This window comes from Geotrypetes seraphini, chromosome 8 (genome assembly GCF_902459505.1).
Source record: "Geotrypetes seraphini chromosome 8, aGeoSer1.1, whole genome shotgun sequence".
NCBI classification, from domain to species: Eukaryota; Metazoa; Chordata; class Amphibia; order Gymnophiona; family Dermophiidae; genus Geotrypetes; species Geotrypetes seraphini.
Genome location: NC_047091.1, coordinates 165,163,857 through 165,184,488, shown reverse-complemented (window position 1 = coordinate 165,184,488; position 20,632 = coordinate 165,163,857). Strand labels below are relative to the sequence as shown.

General features: G+C 46.8%; 1 protein-coding gene across 1 annotated transcript in view; it reads right to left on the bottom strand.

The window, feature by feature from the left end:
* USP30 (ubiquitin specific peptidase 30) overlaps positions 1–20,632 on the bottom strand; it is a 70,742-nt gene that overhangs the window by 11,218 nt on the left and 38,892 nt on the right. The window contains 6 exon segments of the mRNA XM_033954627.1: positions 1,745–1,825; positions 10,456–10,485; positions 10,487–10,521; positions 10,524–10,542; positions 12,208–12,267; positions 14,746–14,840. Of these exon segments, the coding sequence (XP_033810518.1) occupies positions 1,745–1,825; positions 10,456–10,485; positions 10,487–10,521; positions 10,524–10,542; positions 12,208–12,267; positions 14,746–14,840 (320 nt within the window).

The window sequence follows — 20,632 nt, the reverse complement described above, 5'->3', positions numbered from 1 at the left end:
CTACAAGTGTGTTCATTGTGCTGCCCTCAATATCTCTGCTCGCTTCTCTCTTCTTATACACCTCCCAGAGAACTCCGTTCTTCAGATAAGTCAGTCACTCTTAACATTACCCTTCTACTCCACTGCCAATTCCAGACTTTGTTCCTTTCTTCTAACTCCCCCTATGCCTGGAATAAATTACCCGAGTTTGTCCGTCAAGCCCCTTCCCTTGTTTAAAAGCAGACTGAAAACCCACCTTTTTGATATAGCTTTCAATCCTTAACCCTAGTTCTCTGCCCTCCAACCCAGCCTGCTGTTTAACCGTTCCCCTTAACTGTATCCATGACATCCTGTTTCTCTGTCTTGCCTGTTCAGATTGTAAGCTCTTTCGAGCAGGGACTGTTTTCTTACACTTTGTGACTCAGTGCAGCACTGCATGCATCTGGGAGCGCTATAGAAATAATTAATAGTAGTAGTAGTAAAATCTATTATATGTTTACTCAAGTTCCCTTTAATATTACATTTTGGTTAAAGATCAGAAACCATTCAGTGTAACATATATACAGTAATAGGGGAAATCAGAGGAGGGACAACAACTTTCACATCACAATATATGCTAGTTTTCTAAATATTATTTATTTATTTTTTTACAAAGATACGCTGCCAAGCAGTGCACACTAAAGGTTAGATGTACTAAAGTCAGCGATCGTCACTAAACCTATTTTTACAGCTTTAGCTGCGATCGCTGTTACCGATCCAATGCACAAAAAGGCCCACCGTGTGTTTTTCCCCTCGATCGCCCATTTTCTGATCTAGCCATGCAAAATAGCCAAGCGACTGATGCACTAACATCGCTTGGCTATTCCAAATGGGGTTTTAGCGATCGTAAAAAACAATTTGTCTAGACCTGTCGGAAACTGTGTTACCAACAGGTCTGCCTTTTTTTTTTTTTTCAATTGCACAGATATTTTGCGTGTGTTACACATGCTAAATATCTGTCCCATTAAAAAAAATGAAAAAAGTCCCCCACCACCAATGATGGCCCTTTATGATGACTCCCGACAAACGTAGCCCCCACCTGAGCCATACACCGCCGAGCCACTGTCCCCCCTGAACCCAAAACAAATGGCCGGAGGGATGCCCACTCCCTCCTGTCATCCCAATGACACCCCCGCGGCAAAACTGCAGGAGGGATGCCCACTTCCTCCTGCCATGAAGGCCCCCCATGCCAATCACCCCCCAACCAATCATCCCCTCCCCCCTAAAAAAAAAAAAGATAGGAGGGATGTCCACTCCCTCCTGCCAAAGGAGGCCTCCCCCCCGGTACCTTTTAAGTTGGGAGGAGGAAGAGCACTCAGTCCCCTCCTCCGAGGCCGCCAAGTCTACAATGCCGGGTCTTCCCCTCCCCGGTGCATCATGTGATGCATGGGGAGGGGCCTAAGGCCCTGATTGGCTCAGGCACCTCAGGCCCTTCCCCTTGCTGTAGAATTGGCCAACAACAATTGAGTAGGTTTTTTTTTTTTAGTACATCTAGCCCATAATGCCAAGCCGCCCATTCTATTCCTAGAGGTGGCTTGGCAACACACCTTTGTAAAAGCGTTGTTAACTGTGTGTAAATGTTAGTGGCTACTTTTCACATTTACTCCTGCTTTTGTTAATAATGGACACATCGGAAGAGATGTGCATTTGAGGTTCCTACACTAGAGCCAGCTTAAAGAAGATCATGCAAATTTTTGGCCTTCAGAAAAGATATGAAATTATTTACCTTCCCTAGCTTTAACTGTCTAACAAATGTTGTCTTCTGATTCTTTATACACTTCCCAGTCAACATGTCAACTGCTTGAATCTGAAATAAAAGAACAGATCATAAATACACACCTTAATTCATGCTTGTTACTGTCATAAACAAACTAATGAATTTGTTATACAAAAATCGCAGTTTCACTCAGCTCAGAACCCTTAGATGCTTAGATGACAACTTCAACAGTTGAAACCTATGACAATATCAGGTGGGCTTTAGTCTATGACCCAGAAATATCAAATAAGAGACAAGTTATTTTAATCATGTATTTTTTTTTTATATAAATCTTTATTCATTTTCAATTCTTTCAACAAGTGAACAATATTATTACAAATAATTCACATAACTCACTTGACAATCTTGAACAAAGTTATTTTAAATACTTTAAATCCCCCCACCCACCTCCCACTCCTCCCCATATCAATAAAATAATCAATCAAATCATATACATATATATCCCTCCATTCCTAATCTTACATTAACATAACCCTCCCTCCCCCCTTTCTTTCAGTAACATCTCATAAGGAAAAGCAATAAATATTAATTAATCATTATGATAACTTATTAATGGCCCCTACACATCCTTGAACCTATTAAAATAACCCCTTTAATGAGAATAACTAATGGGCAGACTGGATAGACCGCTCAGGTCTTTATCTGCCGTCATTTACTACATTATGATGTTACTCTTACATCTGCTTGTCTGAGGGCGTGTTCCAAATATGTTTCCAATTTCTATTGCCCACAACCAAACAAGAAAGGGATCGAAAAAGTGCAAAGAAACCAATGCAAACCAACATGCAACAAAGTCATCCTTGTCTCTAACGAACAAGTTTGTTGACTTTCTATTCTCAATAGGACTAGCTTATTTTCTAGCTGGGTTCAAGTGTTTGTTCAATTTATCCTGGTTGAATACCACCAATCAGAATTGCCTTCCTCTCCTCATTGGGAGGAGTGAAGATTTGACAGTAGGGGGAGGGTTCTGGAGGAAGAAAGAGTAACATGTATTTGTTGAACCTTTGAGTGGATGGAATCTGCAATGTTCCGAGCTATTCCTTTGTGCAATAAAAAGTTTTGTTGAACCTTTGAGTGGATGGAATCTGCAATGTTCCGAGCTATTCCTTTGTGCAATAAAAAGTTTTGTTGAACCTTTGAGTGGATGGAATCTGCAATGTTCCGAGCTATTCCTTTGTGCAATAAAAAGTTTTGTTGAACCTTTGAGTGGATGGAATCTGCAATGTTCCGAGCTATTCCTTTGTGCAATAAAAAGATTTGAACATAAAGTCATGTCTCTATTCTTGAGAAATGGGTCGCATGCATTAAAAGTCATCCTTGTCCCTATTCTTAAGGATGTTTGTGCGGTTTTGCTGGTATGCATCCGATTTCTATTGACAGTTTTGTTTTTGTCTACAACAGCAGACATTACTGTTTAGCTCTAATTATCCTCCAGAGACCTGAAAATTTGTTGGGGACAGAGCCTTAAATCTAATCTAATCTAATCTAAGCCTTAAATTTATATACCGCATCATCTCCACGGAGGTGGAGCTCGGCACGGTTTACAAGCTAAGAAATATAATAAGAGAGAGGGGGGAAGGATTTACATGAGTGTATATAAATAGAGGGAAGAGAAGGGGGGGAAACAAGTGTTATATATTAGAGAAAAGCCAGGTTTTCAGTTGTTGGCGGAATAATTCCTTGTGCATGATAGTGACACATGTATTAACAAAATAAGTTATACTTATATGTATGTGGCTCTTATTCCATGTGGCATGTTCTCCTCGTGCTTTTGCCAGAAGCTGTATAATTATAGAGAAACTAATTTAAGGAAAATGGGAGTTCCCAGTTTCCCAATTCCCTATCAGAAGGTTTTCATTTCTTACACTTGTATGTAACAATTATACATGAAGGTTAATTTTTGAAAAGAAATTATATGGTCAACAGTAAACGAAAGAATTCCTGGGGGCTGAATAGATAATGTGGACATATAAATAATATAGCCAAGGTTAACTGTCCAAAAGGTTTAGGTTTTGGGTATTTTAGGGGGTGGCATCACTTAAAAGTAGGAGTGGAGGAATAGCCTAATGGTTAGTATCGTGGTCTGAGAACCAGATGAACCATGTTCAGTTCCTACTGTAGACCCTTGTAACTCTGGGTAAGTCACTTAACCTTCCATTGCACCAGGTATAAAATAAGAGACTGTATAAAAAGCACAGTTACTTACCGTAACAGGTGTTATCCAGGGACAGCAGGCAGATATTCTCACATGTGGGTGACGTCATCCACGGAGCCCCGACGCGGACAGCTTTTCAAGCAAACTTGATTGAAGATTTCAAGTTTGCTAGTGCTGCACCACGCATGTGTGTGCCTTCCTGATCCACTAGAGGGCGCATACCCTCCACATGGTCCTCAGTTCAGATAGCTAGCAAAGAAGCCAACCTCGGGGAGGCGGGCGGGTTGTGAGAATATCTGCCTGCTGTCCCTGGATAACACCTGTTACGGTAAGTAACTGTGCTTTATCCCAGGACAAGCAGGCAGCATATTCTCACATGTGGGTGACCTCCAAGCTAACCAAAAAAGGGACGGAGGGAAGTTGGCAATTCAAGAAAACAGATTACTCAAAACTGACTGGCCCAACCGGCCATCGCTCCTGGACAGAGTATCCAGGCAGTAGTGGGAGGTGAAAGTATGAACCGAAGACCAAGGGGCAACCTTGCAAATCTCCTCGATAGGCGTCGACCTGAGGAAAGTTACAGAAGCCGCCATCGCTCGGACATATGTCCCGCGACTCGACCATGCAGCGTGAGACCAGCCTGAGCGTAGCAAAAGGAAATACAAGCAGCCAACCAGGGACAAGTTGCGCTTGGAAACTGGGCATCCCAACCGATTAGGGTCGAGGGACAAAAACAATTGAGGAACCGTCTGAGGAGACTGAGTGCGTTGAAGATAAAAAGCCAACGCCCTCTTACAGTCAAGTGTGTAAAGCCCGGAGGCGAGTGGGGCTTCAGGAAAGAGACCAGAAGAACAGTGAAATGAGTGAGAGGAAAGTCCGAAACCACCTTGGGCAAGAACTGGGGTTGAGTACTCAGGACCACCGTGTATGAAGAAATACAGGAAAAGACGGGTCCGCAACCAGAGCTTGCAGCTCACTGACTCGTGAGCAGACGTGAGAGCAACCAGGAATACCACCTGCCAGGTGAAGTAATTCAAAGAGCTCTAGCAATGGAATCAATAGAGGTATCACCAATTGAGTGAGGACTACACAAAGATCCCAAACCACCGGAGGGGCTTTGAGCGGAGGATGTACATTGAAGAGATCCTACATAAAGCGGGAAACCGTCGGATGGACGGAGAGCAGCGTCCCCTCAAGCGGCCGATGACAGGCCGCAAAAGCACAGAGGTGGGTTCGAATAGATGTCGATTCGAGACCCGACCGAGACAAGTGAAACAGATAAACCAGCACTGAAGGCAAGGAGGCAGAGAGCGGATCCATGCAGTGCTCAGCACACCACGCAGCAAATCAGGACCATTTCTGGGAATAGCATTGCCAAGTGGAGATCTTTCGAGAGGCCTCGAAAACACCCTCACCGACTTGAAACAGAAGGAGGGAGGCACGTTGCGAGGAACTAAGCTGATAAGTGTAGATACTGCAGATTGGAATGCAATAGAAACCTCAACTCTGAGACAGCAGAGAAGGGAGCAGAGGTAGGAACAGAGGCTCCCTGACATTCTGGAGGAGCAGGGAGAACCGCAGCTGCCAGGGCCACAGAGGAGCCATCAAGATCATGGTGGCGCAGACCGACAGGAGGAGTATCAAAGTAAAGGAAGGGAACCTGCCCATCCAATCGAGAAGGAAAGTATCCACCTCGATGCGAACCCGGGAGAACATCCTCGAGCAAGATCGAGGCAACCAGTGAGTGAGGGGCAAAGCGAACAGAACTACCTGTGGGGTTCCCCACCAACAACCACATGGCAGAGTCTGAGAATGGAACGACCATTCTTGCGGCTAAAAAGGGCGACGCAACGTGTCCACCAGACAATGCTGCACGCCCCGGAAATCCACCGCCCAAAGAAAGAAGTAGCGGTGTAACGCCCCCTGTCAAAGACGAAGGGCTCCCCTGCAAAGTAACAGGGAACCTTGTACACCCTGGCTTGGTCACAGAATACATCGCCCCCGGGATGACGGGACTCACCAGGACCCCGCAATCCAGCAACCAATAACGAAAATCCTTCATGGCATTGTAATTGGCCCGGAGCTTCAGCAGATTGATGCGGCTGCGACGGTCCGCACCCGACCAAAGAATCCGAGTCCGAAGGCCGTAGTGTTGCGCCCCTAGGCCGATGCCGAGGAGTCCATCGGCAGAACCTTCTGATGCAGGGACATGGCCCACCAACGAAACCAGCGCACCACAAAAGCGCTGGGAAGCGGGATCCCTATCCTGCCATCACTGAGATGCTCGGGTGCAGTGGGGAACACGAAGAGGAAACCAGGCGAACATCGGGACATGGACCGTGGAGACCCAAGATCCCAACGCATCAGCATCAGCTCGGCCGAGGTCGAAAACAGCTGAGTCACCAGCTGACTTAGGCGCAGACAGGCGGCCTGCCGAGGCAGAGGCAGAAAAGACTGGAGGCGGACCGAGGACAGAGGGGCCATCGTCCGGTATAAACCGACAAGGCCCTCTCCCTGAGGTCGAGACAAGAAGGAGCGCAGACAAACTGGGTCCAGGTCTGCCCCGACGGACTCCCGAGACTGGGGCGGACAGAGACTGAACCGCTCCCAGATTAGAAACTAGAGCAGGTCCCGAAGGGCCAGGACCAGATGTAGCCGGGAGGATGGGAATGCCCAACCGACAGAGGCGAGGCTATACTCCCAGTGCGTAGACACGGTGACACCCCTCTCGAAGGGAGGGGAGGAATCCCCAGAAGAGAGCAGCGGAGGCTATGCGAGAGTAGTCAAAAAGACGGCCAGGAGTTGCCGAAGCCGGCCGCTGGACCATAACCCGGAGCTGCTGCAGCTATTGCGACTGCTGCGAAGGAGGCCGAGATAACACAAGAAGGGTATCCGGAGGGCCCCTCCGGAGAAGGAGTCCAAACCACCAAGGCAGAAGGGATTCAGCTGAAGGCGTCCCGATAGGCGAAGGACCGGTCGCGGTCTGAAAGGTGGTTAGTGGCTTACGCAAGAGAGGCCTCAAGCAAGCGCAGTACTCACGCAAGGAAAGGTGGTGAGACGATCCTGGAGGGTCGGATCTTCAGCAGCCGCACTCTGCGCCAAGCGAGATGACGCATGGCGGGAGCAATAGAGCCGGAGCAGGGAGGAGAGTCTCCTCCAGGAAACCAAACTCCGCACCACAACCAAATAGGAGCCGGAGACGCCGAGGCACAAGAGCCACAGACGAAGTCGAGGCACGAAGCCCCCGTCGAAACCGGGGCGCAAAACCCGCAGTCGACGCCGAGGCACCAAAGCCATCAGCCGATGCCGAGGCATAAAGCCCCTAGCGACGCTTGCGGCACCAAGCCCCAGTCGACTCCGAGGCACAAGGCCACTGTCAACCAAAGGGCACAAAGCCCCAAGCGACGCCAACTCACAAAGCGTCCAGTCAACGGCGAGGCACGAAACCCTCGGTCGATCGCCAAGGCACAGAGCGTCCAGCCGACGATGAGGCCCCCAGCCTCAGTCGACGTCGAAGCGCAAGCTCAGGGCGACGCGGAGCATCCGGCTCAGCCGACGTCGAAGGTACAAAGCATCCGTCAATGTCGAGACACAGCCTCAGTCGACGTCGAGGCACAAAGCCTCAGTCGACGTCAAGGCACAAAACCTCAGTCGACGTCGCGGCGCACAAGCCTCAGGACGACGGCGCACAAACCTCAGACGCGCGAGGCACAAAGCACTCAGTCGACGTCGAGGCACAAAGACATCAGACGACGTCGAGGCACAAAGCCTCAGTCGACGTCGAGGCACAAAGCCTCAGGTCGACGTCGAGGCACAAGCCTCAGTCGACGTCGAGGCACAAAGCCTCAGTCGACGGTCGAGGCACAAAAGCCTCAGTCGACGCAGAGGCACAAAGCCTCAGTCGACGCAGAGGCACAAAGCCTCAGTCGACGCAGAGGCACAAAGCCTCAGTCGACGTCGAGGCAGAAAGACTCAGTCGACGTCGAGGCACCAAGCCTCAGTCGACGTCGAGGCACCAAGCCTCAGTCGACGTCGAGGCAACCAAGCCTCAAGCCTCAGTCGACGTCGAGGCACCAAGCCTCAAGCCTCAGTCGACGTCGAGGCACCAAGCCTCAGTCGACGTCGAGGCACCAAGCCTCAGTCGACGTCGAGGCAGAAAGACTCAGACGACGTCGAGGCACCAAGCTCAGTCGACGTCGAGGCAACCAAGCCTCAGTCGACGTCGAGGCACAAAGCCTCAGTTGACGTCGAGGGTACAAAGCCTCCGTCGACGTCGAGGCACAAAGCCTCGGTCGACGTCGAGGCACAAAGCCTCCGTCGACGTACGCAGCCCTCAGTCGACGTCGAGGCACGAAGCCCCGGTCCGTCGAGGTTCAGAAGTCGGCACCGTACCAATAGAACTGGTAAGAAAGGTGCAAGCATACGCTCCATAAGGGCAACCTCGTGAAGAGTATTCCCAGGAAAGGAGGCACGCATCGAGAGGTCTCGTAGAGGCGGGCACGATCGCACTCGATGCCTGGAATGCTGAGACTCAGCCGGTGGCGTTACCAAGGTAACGCCCCTAAAGAAAAGAAAGAAAGAAAAACTTACCGGGGATCGAAGCTACACAGTCCGATTCCAATGAAGGAAAGAGGGGTCCCAGCCATTCTGCTCACACGAGGTGAGCCCAGAGAGAGGCCGGGAAGAAGAAAATACAGCTGCAGCAAATGAGGCCTAGCCTCATGGCTGAGGCCCAAGAAGGGCCTGCCGTGGAAAAACACAATAAAAAGTCCTTTTTTTTTGAAACAAAGAAAAATACAGATCAATTAACAAACGCACAGCGACTCCCTAACACAAATAAAGAAGCCGCTGTGCCAGAAGGCACTTAGAAGAACGCAGAGAAGAGAGACAAGGTCTTTCTGGCTCAGCGAAAACTAAGAACTGAGGACCATGTGGAGGGTATGCGCCCTCTAGTGGATCAGGAAGGCACACACATGCGTGGTGCAGCACTAGCAACTTGAAATCTTCAATCAAGTTTGCTTGAAAAGCTGTCCGCGTCGGGGCTCCGTGTGATGACGTCACCCACATGTGAGAATATGCTGCTGCTTGTCCTGGGATAATATTTAAACCACTTTGATTGTAACCACAGAAGGGCAGTACATCAAATTCCATCCCCTTGCCTTTCCCTTAATTCTGAGGCTCCTAACCTCTCCTGTGGGCTTCCCACTGATCAGGCTTTCAGGATATTCATGAGTCAGATCTGTATGCACCTCCCTCCTATTATTACTAATTTTAAGACTGCTAATTTTACAAGCTGTTACAATTTTATAACCGATAACACAGATGGCCTAAGGCCAACTTTATAAACTAAGCAACTCAGAACCAGCCCAACAGCACACATATCTACAAATACAAAATGTACAACTGCTCTAAAGTAGATGCACATGAGTGTGTGAACTCCATGTGCATACCTGCATATTTTAGAATATGTGAGCATGCATCGCAACTAACGTATTTTTCATTCCATAAGACGCACCTGACCATAAGATACACCCTTGATTTAGAGGAGGAAAACAAGAAAAAAAAACATTCTGAAACTAAATTCTCCCTGCCAGGCTGCTGCACTGAACCCCACACTCCTTGCCAGGCTCTGCACCATGTCCCCCTTCCCTACAAGGCTCTGTACCCTGCCCCACCTCTGGTGGTCCAGTGGTAGGCTGGGTCAGGGCAGGCAGGCCTAGAGACAGGAAGGCCCCCCCCCGCTCCGAGGCAAGAAGGGCAGGCAGGCAGGGCCCCCCCCCCGAACTCCCCATACCTTATTTTAGTTAATCCGGCGGTCCCACCCTTCCCTCCGGCTCAGCTAAGCAGCATCAGATCAGCCCAAAAGGCAGGTGCGAGCTTTCGCTTGCTGCCTTGTCCTGCACCGCTCCGTGAATGGCTGCAGTCAGTTCTCAGGTCCCTCCCCAGTTGCACCCCAAGATAACACCGGGGGAGTGAAGCACCATTTTGAAGAGGCAGGCCAGCTGGGCCGGAGGGGAGTAGGCATCCCTCCGGTCAGCCATCTAAAGCAAGGTAAGTGGGGAGGTGTCAGGTGTTGGAGGCAGGGGAGGTGTTGTGGTGGCAGCAGGAGAGAATGGGCATCTCTCCTGCTGCTAGGATTTTAAACAGTGCTGTAACTGTACCAGCACCCCTGAACCAGTCACTGATTTTTGTCACCAAAAGCCAACGCCGCTCTTAAAAGAATGACTCGGTGACTTTAAAGAATCCAGAGTGTTCATTTCAATATTGAAGAGCCCATTTGCATGGCAGTGTCATAGACTGCTAGAAAAACTCGCTAAAGGACAGAGATAAGTCATTTTGAGAATCTGCCGCTAAAATGCATATAGGCTAAAACTGTCAGAAACTAGTTTAGTGCCGAGTCAAAGTTTTGAGAATCTGGCTCTCGGTCAGCCTGCAGCAATCATTTTCTGTGACATGTCCCACTCTGTCGCTGTATTTAATTCACACAACACATAAATTTACAAACCTTTGTACAGTTTTCACAAACAACATCTTTAAACCGATTCAGACGAAATGAAATGTTGGAGGCACTGTCCAAAGTCATGGGACGACCCTTAATGTGGGGGGGAAAAAAAAAAAAGATACCATGTAATATTCTCCTATTCCAGGAATAACAAACCTGTGGCATTTACAGTCAGTTCTAGTGGCACTTTAGAGCGCCTGGGCTCAAAATGATTCTTTGCTCTCCCTTTTCTTACGCCCTGTAGCCAGTTCAATGAACTGAAACAAAGCCTGTGTGTATGTGTAATTCCAGCTTTTCTACATGATGTGTATTCAAAGGAAGAAGTTTTAAGACGTTTCATAATGATTCCAGACTGTGCATTTTCAGCAGTGGGCTTCTCCATTTCTAATGTACCCAGGTATGTCAGATGGAATACCTCTGGTGGGGAGGAGGGGATATTTCATCAACATTTGTCCACCCATGAAGGGGAAAAACCAAAACATTTAAGGACGGTGATCCTACAGTTGTACATATGTCATCTTACTTGTAGTAGCCCATCCATAAATAGCACTAATTTACCTCCACTTCCTCTCTTCGCCACCAACAATTGATTCCATTACAGGTGTCTTATGTACAGATTCTGCACAGTGATGGTTGTTTTTTTTTTTTAATAAATTCTTATTATTTTTCAAAACTTTAACAGTGCATTACAATAATATAACATTAGAAGATTACATAAAATGCACCACAATACACAAATAGAATAGCAAAAACAACCATTTACCCCACCCCCTCTCAATTATGAATACATTAAATCATATTATTTATATAGCATTATACTCAAATAATGGACTCCTCAAAATATCCTTCCCTCCCCTCCCCCCCCCCACCCTGGATGTGTAAGGAAATCTAAGAAAGAAAAATACATTACTATTATTGCATATGAACAAATGCAGTCAACGGGCTCCATATTTTATTAAATGCATTACTAAAACCCAAGCATTCCACGTTTACAGTAATGATCTTAAACTAAGCAGCCAGTCAGGTGCATTCTACTGCTGGATGCATAAGAAAATGAATCATTGAAAAGCAAAAACATGTAGCCAGCTACAAACTGAAGAAAGTCAATGTCCTGTAACTTACTGTATATACTCGAATATAAACCGAGGTAATCTTTTCTCTCCCAAAAAAGGTTGCCTCAAATATATACCGAGAGTTTATATTCAAGTATAGGTAATCCTCTCTCTCCTTCCTCCCCCTTCCCCGATATCCATATCCACTCATGGCAGCCATTTCCGATAGCAGGTCTGCACGGAGCAGGAGCATCGTCAAAGGTAGTCATTTGCAAGGTCAGTCCGGGAGGTGGGGTGGTGCACTGCCGGCTGGGACAGGACGCAAGAGGGATCGCTCCTGTCCCAGCTCACTGCTAGACCATCAGGATTGAAAGCAGGCCCAGGAGAGGCCTGCAACAGGTCCAGAACGGGGCAGGGATGCAGAGTTAGGCAGGACTCGAATATAAACTAAGACCCCTATTTTTGGGCCATTTGTTAGGCCCAGAAATCTTGGTTTATTTTTGAGTATATATGGTATTAATGTCAGAATCTAGGTGTACTGTTTACTTTCAGCGGAATGATGACTATCACATACTCGGGTAAGGATTTCTTTGTCAGTCGAACATAGTTACGTTTAAGAAATTTTGTTGACAAAGTCACAATCGACAGTGCACTGCAATTTTGTATGCTAAGCAGATTTATTTTCTCATCAGGCTCTACATACCCAGGCAGCTGCTGGAATACTCAAAGAAAGACTGTCAAATGTATCGTATCTCACAGGACTCTGAAAGAAAGAGATTTATCAAAATAATAATGTTTAAAACCCAGTTTAAGACTACCATGCACAAGACCTATGCATAATGTTCAGAGCATATGCACGACAGTTGCAATTTGTGGCCTCCCCCTCCCCACCTCATGAGCACGGTCACTGTGATAACCTGGTAATAAATGGATGATGGAGAGGAAGTAAAAATAAGGATAGTCCCTAGAAACTGTACAGAGAGGTTCATGCCATCTCTGATTTTTGTTCCAATTGCAGGAAAACCAAAAGTGCAGTAAGAAGCCGATGAGCCAAAAAACAAATACAGAAATGTAAATTTCAGCTGTAGAGCTACCACTCTACAACTGTCTGGCGAGATGTATTTTTAGCAGAGTTGCAGTGAAACAGGCCTCCCCCAGCATAAAATCAGGAGAGAAGACATGTAAAATCACAAGAGGGGTGCAGTGGGTAAACAGGAAGTGGTCATTTACTCTTTCACCAACAATACTTGGGAAGGTAATAGGTGGCACTTTATTTACTTGTAGACCACCTATACACAACTCTAAGCGGTTAACAAAACAAATCTGAAAAAATATTGTTTTATTAAGTAATAATAATAACAGTTTATATACCGCAGTACCGTGAAATTCTATGCGGTTTACAAAAGATTAAAAGACGTTACAAATTGAATGAACTTAAAAGAGGTGAAAGAAAGTGAGTAGACAGTAGATGCAAAATTTGTTGCCAAAGATGTAGTGAACACAATGCACAGGGAAGAATTATAAAGAAAGTCAGCCAAAGTATGTGGAATAACAAAAATAAGAACTGACTGTACTGGAAACTAGTGCACAGAGAGTGAGAAGGATATTTAAAAAATATGCTCAGAAAAGTGAAACTCTGAAGAGAGAGTGACTACCCTCTCTTGGGGTAAGAGTTTACCGTCCAGTCATTGCATAATTTGTTCAAAAAAATCACTCTCTGAGAACTAGTGAAGGTGTTTGAAGGCTTATTCTAATCTTGAAGTTTCTAAACACAGTCCAAATTCAAAAGTTTAAAATATAATAAATTTCACTAGATGTTAGATAATGCACTTATCTTATAGAGATAAACTTGTTAAAGGGGTCTCGGGTCTCAACGTGGCCCCGTTTCGTGGTCTGCTTCAGGAGACCCAAAAGCAATCTGGAGCATTTGAAATACCTCTGCAAACGATCTTCTCATGGATATGCATTATAAAATTGAATTCTTTCTACAAATCGCTATGCATTACAGCCTAATAGTGTTGAAATGCTTTTGGTCCCTGAAGCAGACCACGAACGGGGCCACGTTGAGACCCGAGACCCCTTTAAACAAGTTTATCTCTATAAATAAGTGCATTATCTAACATCTAGTGAAATTTATTATATTTTAAACTTTTGAATTTGGGACTGTTTAGAAACTTCAAGATTAGAATAAGCCTTCAAACACCTTCACTAGTTCTCAGAGAGTGATTTTTTTGAACAAATTATGCAATGACTGGACGGTAAACTCTTACCCCAAGAGAGGGTAGTCACTCTCTCTTCAGAGTTTCACTTTTCTGAGCATATTTTTTATAAATCCTTCTCACTCTCTGTGCACTAGTTTCCAGTACAGTCAGTTCTTATTTTTGTTATAAAGATGTAGTGAAAGCAGTTAACATAGCTGGATTTAAAAAGGGGTTTAGGCAAGTTCCTGGAGGAAACGTCCATAAATCATTATTAGCCAGGGGAACATGAGAAAGCCAAAGTATGAGTAAAAAGGACTGGAGTGCAGGAATAGCTTCATTTTTACAGTAGTGAGTTGGGAACCAGGGAAGTCTGGATTCAAATTCCCTTGGCATTCCCTGGGATTTTGGACGGTTACCCTCACTATCTCTTCTTCCCTTGTTTGTCCCTTCATGAGCACCTTATATTGATCCACCCTATGTCCTGTGTGTCTGTCATAACTTAGAATGTAAGCTCTTTCAAGCAGGGGTCGTCTCTTGCGTGTTTAATGTGCAGCGCCGCGTGCATCTGGTAACACTATAGAAATAATAAATAGTTGTAGTAGTAGTAGTAATCATTGCCAAAAATTCCAGCTTAGATTGTAAGTCCTCTGGGGACAAGAATATCTACTGAACCTGAAACATTGCCTTGTGCTACAGATGAAAAGGTGTGAGCTAAATCCAAATCTCTATTTTTTGGTGTACTGCCAGATACCATGCTGGCTGTTGTCAGAAAAAAAAGACTGTGGAGTTTTGATCTGACTTGCTACAGCAATTCTGTAATGCAGCATAATGAACCTCTGAACGAACTATCTCATACCATGATTTTCTCACTAGACATCAGTGGACTTTTCTATTTGAATCTTCTTCTGGCTCAATATATAGAAATTTGACATTCATATTTGGGAATTGCCTTTGTATAATACAGTGTGGGAGTGTAGGTCCTGGTATTATTTGCTTGTCATGTTTAATAAGCCAGGAAAGCATGCACAAACTGATTTAACCTGGTGTTTGCAGCGCTTGCAAAGCATGTTGCTGGTCAGTCTTCCATGAAAAGGGTGCTGGCACTTCCAGTGAGTAGGCATGTGATGCAGTGATCCTGCAATGAAGAATTTGGAATTATTTTTTTTGATTGCTTTAAAAACAATGAGAAATGGTGTACCCTAACTGGAAGGCCCCCCCATCTGGTGCACTCTCTCAAGTTTAAGAGATTCAGTCTCTATGAAAGAAAAGCTAAGTGAAAGGGTGGGCAATCTCAGTCCTTTCAGGAATTCTGCAATGAATATGCACGAGATCTATCTGCATACAATGTACAAGCAAACAGATCTCATGCATATTTATTGGAGAAATCCACCCTACTGGGTTGCGGCCCTGGAGGACTGAAGTTGTCCACCTCTGGCATGGGAAGCATTTTCGATAGGACGCCTAAGTCTGACTTTGGATGTTTTGAGAAAAACATCCAAAAATTGGGGTGGAGAAAATGTCCATTTTCAAAAAAAAACACAAGGTGTCTTCTCTTTTTTTCCAAAAACTACCTTTCTAGACATTTTGGCCCTTAGTACATACAGACATGCCAGCAGAGCAGTGGAGCACCTTATGGGGCACTGCTTTGAATGTCACATAAAGGATGCCAGGCACCTATCTTCACCAGAATCCCTTTACAATGTATGCCGTGCCCTCCATAACACTTCCAAAACCTATTGGACCCACCTGTCTACCATCCCAATAGCCATTATAGCTGCTGGTGTCACCTATATGTCAGTTATAATAGGTTCTGGTAGGCTCACACTGTCCCCCACAAGTGTACTAGTTAGGGTGGGATAAGAGCCTGGGTACCAGATCTATTCCATTGTCCAACAGGCTACTCCAGATACCTGCTTGCTGTTGTACTAGGACTGGACATGCTATCTGCAGCTGTAATAGAGACAGACATGTACTATTTCATTTAGATCTTCGAACCTAACGGATTAGCGGTATATAAGAAATAAACTTACATTACATTACATCTTTAAGGGGTGGGAGGAGGTTAATGACCTCTGGGGGAGTGTGGGGTACCATGCCTTCATTCCTCCATTGGTGATCTGGTCAGTTTGGGCACCTTTTTGGCCTTATTCCTTTTTAAAACAGGTCTAGCGCCAAACGTCCAAATCGTACCCTGGACATTTTGTAAAAATTTTTGATTATTGCTGCAAAACGTCCAAGTGCTAAGCCTACCCAAATCCAGCCCATAATACACCTTCAACATGCCCTCTTTGAGATTTAGATGCACTGCAGACAAAAAGCCTAGCAAAACATCTAGAAAATCAGTTTCAAAAATGGCAACTTGGACATTTTGGTGAGAAAAACCATCCAAGTAGCACAGTTACTTACCGTAACAGGTGTTATCCAGGGACAGCAGGCAGATATTCTTGACTGATGGGTGACGGCACCGACGGAGCCCCGGTACGGACAATTTTAGAGTGATTGCACTCTAAGAACTTAGAAAGTTCTAGTTAGGCCGCACCGCGCGTGCGCGAGTGCCTTCCCGCCCGACGAAGGCGCGCGGTCCCCAGTTAGGATAAGCCAGCTAAGAAGCCAACCCGGGGAGGTGGGAGGGACGCAATAAATATCTGCCTGCTGTCCCTGGATAACACCTGTTACGGTAAGTAACTGTGCTTTATCCCAGGACAAGCAGGCAGCATATTCTTGACTGATGGGTGACCTCCAAGCTAACAAAAAGAGGGACGGAGGGAAGGTTGGCCATTAGGAAAACAAATTTTGTAAAACAGATTGGCCAAAGTGTCCATCCTGTCTGGAGAATGCATCCAGACAATAATGAGATGTAAAAGTATGAACTGAGGACCAAGTAGCAGCCTTGCAGATTTCCTCAATGGAAGTGGAACGGAGGAAAGCAACAGACGCTGCCATAGCTCTAATCTTGTGGCCCGTGACAGAACCTTCCAGTTTCAGGCCCGACTGAGCATAACAGAATGAAACGCAAGCAGCAAGCCAGTTGGACAGGGTGTGTTTAGATACAGGATGACCCAACTTGTTAGGATCAAAGGACAAAAACAGTTGAGGAGATGATCTGTGAGGTTTGGTGCGTTCAAGATAGTAAGCCAGAGCACGTTTACAATCCAAGGTATGCAAAGCCTGTTCACCTGGATTAGAATGAGGCTTTGGAAAAAATACAGGTAGGACAATGGATTGGTTAAGATGAAAGTCAGACACAACCTTAGGGAGAAATTTTGGATGTGTACGGAGGACCACCTTATCATGGTGAAAAACAGTGAAAGGTGGATCGGCCACTAGTGCATGCAGCTCACTGACCCTCCTGGCAGAAGTGAGAGCTATAAGGAAGACCACTTTCCAAGTAAGAAATTTGAAATGCGCTGTGGCCAAAGGTTCGAAAGGAGGCTTCATTAAAGCAGAAAGAACCACATTGAGATCCAAGACTACAGGAGGGGGCCTAAGAGGTGGTTTCACATTGAAAAGGCCCCTCATGAACCTAGAAACCAAAGGATGAGCCGAGAGGGGTTTTCCATGGACCGGCTCATGAAAAGCAGCAATTGCACTAAGGTGAACTCTGATAGAAGTAGATTTAAGACCAGAGTCAGATAATGAAAGAAGATAGTCCAACACCAGTCCCACTGCTAGAGACATGGGATTATGGTGATGTAAGAGGCACCAGGAAGAAAACCGAGACCACTTCTGTTGATAACACTGAAGAGTGGCCGGTTTCCTGGAAGCATCAATGATAGAACGGACAGGCTGAGAAAGGAGTGAATGAGCCGAAGTCAGCCCGAGAGAAACCAAGCTGTCAGGTGCAGAGACTGCAGGTTGGGATGCAGAAGGGACTGTTGATGCTGAGTAAGCAGAGAAGGAAACAGTGGAAGAGGTATGGGTTCCCTGGAACTGAGTTGAAGTAGAAGGGAGAACCAAAGTTGCCTGGGCCACCGTGGAGTGATGAGAATCATGGTGGCCCGTTCCCTCTTGAGCTTGAACAATGTCCGCAGCAGGAGCGGTAGAGGGGGAAATGCATATAGGAAGAGACTGGTCCAATCCAGGAGAAATGTATCGGGCGCCAGACGGTGAGGAGAGTAGAGTCTGGAGCAAAACAGGGGCAGTTGATGGTTGTGGGGAGCTGCAAAAAGGTCCACTTGAGGAGTGCCCCATTGAGCGAAAATGGACTGAAGAGTCATGGGATCGAGAGACCATTCGTGAGGTTGAAGAATTCTGCTGAGATTGTCTGCTAAGGAATTCTGTTCCCCTTGAATGTAGACAGCCTTCAGGAATAAGTGACGAGCTGTCGCCCAAGACCAAATCCTTTGGGCTTCCTGACACAACAGGCGGGAGCCGTCCCTCCCTGTTTGTTGATGTAGTACACTGCAACTTGATTGTCTGTGCAAATGAGTAGTACCTGAGGGAAGAGAAGATGTTGAAATGCCTTGAGGGCATAAAACATCGCTCGGAGTTCCAGGAAATTGATGTGGTGTTTCTTTTCCTGGGTAGTCCAAAACCCCTGAGTTTGGAACTCGTTCAAGTGAGCTCAACAGGTATAGGGGGAGGAATCCGTGGTGATGACTAGTTGATGAGGAGGTAGATGGAATAGCAGACCTCTGGATAGATTTGAGGATGTCAACTACCAAAGAAGCGACTGTCGAAGAGACGAGGTCACAGATGGTAAAATTATGGACTTACCTGTTAATTTTCTTTCCTTTAGAAGCAGCAGATGAATCCAGAGACTAGTGGGTATAGCTCACATCGACCAGCAGGTGGAGATAGAGAACTGATTAACAATTGGCCTTAAAGCCTGGTGTTCCTCCTGTTTATTCAGTTATGCACTTTGCCCAAGCATCCCGAAAGGAGAATGAGCATCCATAAAACTTCATTCCAGTAGAAAATGTGCCCCTCAGCAATGAAATAATACAATTACCAACCATAGCCTAACCAAACAACTAAACAAACACCCTACACACAGACAGTGCACATGGGGAGGGGCTCTGGATTCATCTGCTGCTTCTAAAGGAAAGAAAATTAACAGGTAAGACCATAATTTTACCTTCCATAGCAAAGCAGCAGATGAATCCAGAGACTAGTGGGATGTAGCAAAGCAAACTCAAACCGGGTGGGACGCCAATGCCGCCTCTGCTAGCACTGCAGCGCCAAAACTTGCCTCCGAACGGGCCGCTACGTCTAACCGGTAATGCTTTGAAAAGGTATTTCCCGACGACCAAGTGGCCGCCCAGCAAATTTCCTCTAAAGACATCCCCCCGGACTCCGTCCAAGACGTAGCCAATGCCCGAGTGGAATGAGCATGAAGGTGCTCCGGTACTTTCTTCCCTGTCAACACATAAGCCGAAGCAATAGTTTCCTTGATCCAACGCGCAATGGACGCCTTAGACGCCGCCATCCCCTTGTGTGTACCCGCGAACAACACGAAGAGATGGTCCGACCTACGAAAATCATTCGTCACCCCCAAATAATGGAGAAGCACACGTCGTACATCCAGTAGACGCAAAGACAAAAATCGTTTTCCCCAATCCTCCTTCCGGAAGGATGGGAGAAACAAACTCTGGTTCACATGAAAGGAAGAAATAACCTTAGGTAGGAAGGACGGCACCGTACGCACCGACACCCCAGTTTCCGAAAAACGTAAAAAGGGTTCTCTGCAAGAAAGCGCCTGTAGTTCCGATACCCGCCTTGCTGAAGCCATCGCCACCAAAAACACTGTTTTCAGCGTGACATCTTTCAAAGTGGCCGCTGACAGGGGCTCAAAAGGTGCCCCCTGCAACTTCCCAAGGACGAGTTTAAGGTTCCATGTTGGACAAATTCGCTTAACCGGCGGCCGGATATGGTGAACCCCCTTGAGGAAACGGACCACATCCGGCTGTGAAGCGAGCGACGAGCGAGCCACCCGGCCCCTGTAACAGGCAATAGCCGCCACCTGAACCTTTAAAGAGTTATAGGCTAACCCTTTTTCTACGCCCTCCTGCAGGAAAGCAAGAATAGCCGGCAGAGATGCCTGGAAGGGCGCAATTCCCTGGCGGCCGCACCATGCCTCAAAAATTCTCCAGACTCTCGCATAGGAGGCTGAAGTCGAAATTTTCTTAGCTTTAAGCAAGGTGGCAATCACCCGTTCTGAATAGCCCTTCTTTTTTAGCCTTGACCGCTCAATAGCCAGGCCGTAAGACCAAAGCGGGCCGGATCTTCCATTAATATTGGACCCTGAGTCAGTAAGTCCGGAGTTACCTGGAACGTTACCCGCTCGCCTACAGAAAGCTGAATCAGATCTGCGTACCACGGCCGACGCGGCCAATCCGGAGCCACCAGGACGACTCTGCCGCGAAAGCGAGAGATGCGCTGTAACACTCGCCCTATCATGGGCCAAGGCGGGAACACATACAGAAGGGAATTTGGAGGCCATGGGAGAGCTAACGCGTCCACCCCCTCCGATCCCGTTTCCTTGCGTCTGCTGAAGAACCGAGGCAACTTCGCATTGCGGGACGAGGCCATGAGATCCATCTCTGGCAACCCCCAACGACGGACTAGCAGGCCGAACGCTCGAGCAGACAACTCCCACTCGCCCGGATCCAGAAGATTTCTGCTGAGGAAGTCCGCTTGCACGTTTTCGTGACCTGCAATGTGTGCCGCCGACAGAAGCGGAACATGGCTCTCCGCCCATCGAAACAAACTTTTTGCCTCTTCTGCCAACTGCGGACTCCGGGTGCCCCCCTGACGATTGACATAGGCGACCGCCGTGACACTGTCCGAAAAGATTCTGGTCGGCTTGTCCTGAATCAGTGACTGAAAAGCCTGCAGCGCCAGTCTGATCGCTCTTAATTCCAGCAAATTGATGGGCCACTGGGCCTCCTGGAAGGACCACATCCCCTGCACTGACGCTTGCAGGCA